The sequence below is a fragment of the Amia ocellicauda genome, chromosome 20 (assembly GCF_036373705.1).
Source record: "Amia ocellicauda isolate fAmiCal2 chromosome 20, fAmiCal2.hap1, whole genome shotgun sequence".
In the NCBI taxonomy this organism is placed as follows: domain Eukaryota; kingdom Metazoa; phylum Chordata; class Actinopteri; order Amiiformes; family Amiidae; genus Amia; species Amia ocellicauda.
In genome coordinates this window covers 15776501-15781177 of record NC_089869.1, presented here as the reverse complement: position 1 = coordinate 15781177, position 4677 = coordinate 15776501, and the positions used below count along the sequence as shown (strand labels likewise).

General features: G+C 43.6%; 1 protein-coding gene across 1 annotated transcript; it reads left to right on the top strand.

Annotated features, from left to right (window-relative positions):
* The first annotated feature begins 824 nt into the window (after window positions 1-824).
* znf503 (zinc finger protein 503) lies at window positions 825-3599 on the top strand. Its single transcript, XM_066693271.1, has 2 exons — window positions 825-1381; window positions 1844-3599. The coding sequence occupies exons 1-2, from the start codon at window positions 1121-1123 to the stop codon at window positions 3296-3298; spliced, it is 1716 nt and encodes a 571-aa protein (XP_066549368.1). The 5' UTR covers window positions 825-1120; the 3' UTR covers window positions 3299-3599.
* The last annotated feature ends 1078 nt before the right edge of the window (window positions 3600-4677 follow it).

Here is a 4677-nt window from a genome sequence, read left to right as displayed (position 1 = left end):
TTGACAGCTGACGGAGGGGTGGAGATAGAAAGGGAAGGGAGGTGTATATTATTATATTGAAAACATGTGACATTCACATCCCTCCATCTCTGCATTGGCCCTCTCCTGTCAACGCACGCCTGATTGGAGAATTTAAACCCTACACACAGAAAGTAGATCTTATGGTTGTGGTTGCAGAAGAAAAGCTGTACTGCGAAAGGGAAACAACACCAACAACAGTACACACTTGCTGGTACAGATAGGGTCTTCATTTCTAAAAACGCCAATTAAAAAAGCGATTTGAATAATTGCAAACGCTAAGACGAAAAAGAAAACGTACCTGCCCCCAAAATGTGAAGAGTATTGTTTTTGTGCTTGTAAAATTAGATCTAAAAGCTGCGATAAACGAACCATATTCGTATGCCTGTGAGATAGCTTTCTTTATACCAGAATCCACAAATAACAAGTTTTATTGCAAGACAATGTATTCAGACAATACAAAAAAAAAAAGTAAAAATACACCAGTAGCTAGCTAATTAGAGTAATTGCCAATTTAATATTCACTCTCTTCACTGTATTTAGGTTTCATAATTGCACACGGGAAAACAAAAATAAAACTTGGCGTTTGTTTCAGTTGTCGTCTGCGTGTAATCCGTATGAATCCCCGGCCATCTTTTCGGTGTAAACGTCCATAAGAAACAAAATATTGCCCCGGCGCTCCCCTCCCACACGCTAACCAAATAAAAGGGCTTCTGAAGAACTGTGACGTCACATCCCCTTGACCCTCCAATCACCTCGGGGTCCCATTTGATTGGAAGGCGGCAAAGGCTTTAATCTCAGTCTAATTCAGCTGCTTTTGAAGTGAGTTTTGCTGCCAGATCTGGGGTTGGGAGGACTAGCGTGCGGATCTGCTGGGAGACACAGAGACTTGCAGCCTATGGTGCAGACAGAGCCTCAGACTTGCGATAGCCTCGCATCCTACTCCGCACTACGCCTGTATGCTTAAGGATTATACCTATTGTATTCATTTGGGGACTGTTTTTATTATTATAATTGAAAAGGAGAAGCGATCGTCTTATTTTTTTCCCCCTTTCTTGAATCTGATCAATGCATTCCCAACACTTTCCGTGAGAATTGGGTCATGATCACATCGCCCTCGATCTCTGCTCTAAGAAATAGTAATAATAGCAGTCGAGCCTGGGAAACCAGCGGCTCTGGGAATAACAGCGCCGCGACCAACATCAACAAGCCCTTCCTCCACTCCGTCCCTCCTTCGGACCCTCTAAGGCAAGCAAACCGGCTCCCGATCAAGGTGTTGAAAATGCTTACGGCGCGGACAGGACACATTTTGCACCCCGAATACTTGCAACCTCTGCCGTCGACCCCGGTTAGTCCCATTGAGGTAAGGGTTTCCATGCAAAGCCGTTTAAAAGGCGACTATCTGTCACTTCGACTAGTCAAGATTTTAAAAACATCGTATATTTTATATTTGAAATTGCTATTGAACAGTATACCCCTTAGCAATATCCGAGAACACTTTGTGCTTCATTGGACTGTTGATAAACTATGCTGTAATGCGCAATATGACATTTTATATAACCCTGTACAAACAGCGGATTGTTTAACGACTTTGGATCACGTATATAGATTAAATTAAGCTATGGTGTGTCTCCAGTTTTACGTCGAGTACAGCTCTAGTTATACGCATTGCGTTTTAGCGTCCAGTTCAGGCTTAATGTGAAATGCGTTTTCTAAAATGCAAACGCGATAATAGACTTGCCTATTTGTGTGAATAATCGTGTGTATGTATATCATATCTGTATTTTTACAAATTGTCTTTTTTTTTTGTTTTGTTTGTTTGCAGTTAGATGCCAAGAAAAGTCCACTGGCCCTTTTGGCACAAACGTGCTCCCAAATTGGTAAACCGGACCCCCCGCCCTCCTCCAAGCTCTCTTCAGTAACCTCGAATGGATCTAGTGACAAAGAGTCCAAATCCGGCCCTTTGAAACTGAGTGACATCGGAGTTGAAGATAAATCTAGTTTCAAACCCTACTCCAAGCCATCCGAGAAGAAGGACGCATCCTCCGGGAGCTCTGGTGGAGAGAAATCTGGTTTCCGTGTCCCTAGCGCCACCTGCCAGCCATTTACTCCAAGGACAGGCAGCCCGAATTCCAGCTCCTCCGCGTCTCCGCTGCCGTCGGAGGGCAAATCGGGAGACAGTCAGGACAAGAAAGAGTCCGACTGCAACAAAAGCAGCTCCAACGAGGGCTCTGGGACCACGAGCATCAGCCACAGCAGGATAAGCGTTAGTTGTGCTGGAATTAACGTGGAGGTCAACCAACACCAGGAGACCACCTCAGGATCCAAACCTATCACTTCAGACTCGTCATCCGTATCTTCGGCTTCCTCGGCCTCCGTTCTCGGATCTGGACTTGTAGCCCCCGTTTCCCCCTATAAGCCCGGTCAGACTGTTTTCCCACTTCCCCCTGCTGGCATGACCTACCCTGGGACCTTGGCCGGGGCCTATGCCGGCTACCCACCGCAGTTCCTGCCACACGGAGTGACTTTAGATCCAACTAAGTCTAACAGTCTAGTTAATGCACAGCTGGCCGCCGCCAGTTCACTAGGCTGCAGTAAGGCCGGATCGAGCCCTTTAGCCGGAGCCTCGCCGCCATCCATCATGTCTGCCAGCCTGTGTAGAGACCCTTACTGCTTGAGCTACCACTGCGCCAGCCACCTGGCCGGGGCGGCCAGTGCCTCCTGTACGCACGACTCTGCTGCAGCCGCGGCGCTCAAATCCGGATACCCGCTGGTCTACCCAACGCATCCCCTGCATAGCGTCCACTCCTCGCCTCCGTCTTTTGCTGGACACCCTCTCTACCCTTACGGTTTCATGCTCCCAAATGATCCCCTGCCCCACGTCTGTAACTGGGTGTCGGCCAATGGACCTTGTGATAAGCGGTTTTCCTCGTCTGAAGAACTTCTGAACCACTTGCGGACCCACACAGCTTTCACTGGGACCGAGAAACTAATCTCGGGTTACCCCAGCTCGTCCTCTTTAGCCAGTGCTGCCGCAGCAGCCATGGCATGCCACATGCACATGCCCCCCACAGGAGGCCCTGGCAGCCCCAGCACGTTGGCACTTCGGAGCCCTCACCATGCTTTAGGACTAAGCAGCCGCTACCACCCTTATTCAAAGAGCCCCTTGCCCACTCCTGGCGCCCCAGTCCCTGTACCCGCGGCCACTGGACCATATTACTCCCCTTATGCACTGTACGGACAAAGACTGACCACAGCATCAGCACTGGGATACCAGTAAAACAGACTAACTCACATTTATAGGAAAAAATACAAATATAATGACTTTTCTATTAACTGTCCACTTAAGGACTGGATCCGTGGACACACTGTATTTATTTATGTTAGCTTCAAGCGGGACAATAATATAAAGAATAATGATTAAAAAAACAACTCAAAAGTGCATTACTTTTAAACTGAGCTCTCTAGGTAAAGTGAAACACCCATGCTAGAATACTAATGAACATAGGGGGTTTTCTTTTCGATGTTTATTTGAAATTGCTATGATTGTATTGTACGTTCTTATTTAATGTCTCCTTGAACAGAAAAAAAAATGACATGCATGTTTGTTACTAAAATCCCAACTTGTCCTTATAATTTTAAATTGCAATTATTTTTAAGGTGTATACCATGGAAAGAGAATTGGTATTTTTTGTATGTATTCTGGAAAAAAAATAAGAAACAACTCTATTCCAAAAATCCGTCGTCTTTTGTTATTTATCAGGTTACACATTACAGGAGGGGCATACGGAATGTGTGTGCGTGTGTATACATTATTTTAATACGTTTTAATTTGTAGACTTGAAATTAGTGGGTTTAAATGTATATTTTTTTCACCCGACTGTTCTGAACTATTAGAGGATATTTTTTTGTAAAGCATTGGTTGTACTGAAACATGACTCTCCGGGGATAGGACGTCATGGTCGCTTTGTAAAGGTTTTCCGCATACTTTCCTTATCCAACACGATGATAATAATATGGAAAAAGAGAGGAGAAGGCATTTAATAAGTAAATATACTGCACTCTTCGTATAGACCTGTTACTACATATTGCCTGTCAAAAAATAGACCGTTTATAAGCGAGATTTCATTATATATATATATAGGCTACGTATATGCACACAATTTAAGATAGTTTAAATATTTTCAAAGTAAAATAACTAGGCCTAAATTGTTGGCATTGTAATCGCAAGACATTTCGCAGTTTCATTTTATTTTAATATTGTTTGATTATCCTGAAATTCCAAGTCCGCTGCGTTGAGAGAGGAACAAATAAATAACATTTTGTTTGGAAGTGTCAACCAAATATTAATATAATGTGATCAATCCATTTTAATCCTTATTAACATAATTAGGGTGACTTGTTTATAATTTAAAAAAGGTATTGGGGGGGAAAGTTGCCGCTTTCAATACCGAGTGCAAGTGTAACTTTAGCACATCCCTCTTGGAAAAGGATTTGGTGACAAATTCAGTAGTGCATATTAAGCGATATCATGATACAAACTAATTTCTACACAATAGGCACAGCCTATATATACATATATATTAGTGATCAATATTAAATAAATTGGTATTCTCCCTGTTTGAAATTCACGCAAGATATTGGTTCAAGAAAGCCCAC

Bases quoted from the DNA above. Each gene is read 5' to 3' on its own strand.
- znf503 (XM_066693271.1), top strand. From the start codon at position 1,121: ATGATCACATCGCCCTCGATCTCTGCTCTAAGAAATAGTAATAATAGC. The intron at 1,382-1,843 runs GTAAGGGTTTCC...GTTTGTTTGCAG, and splicing joins CCCCGGTTAGTCCCATTGAG to TTAGATGCCAAGAAAAGTCC.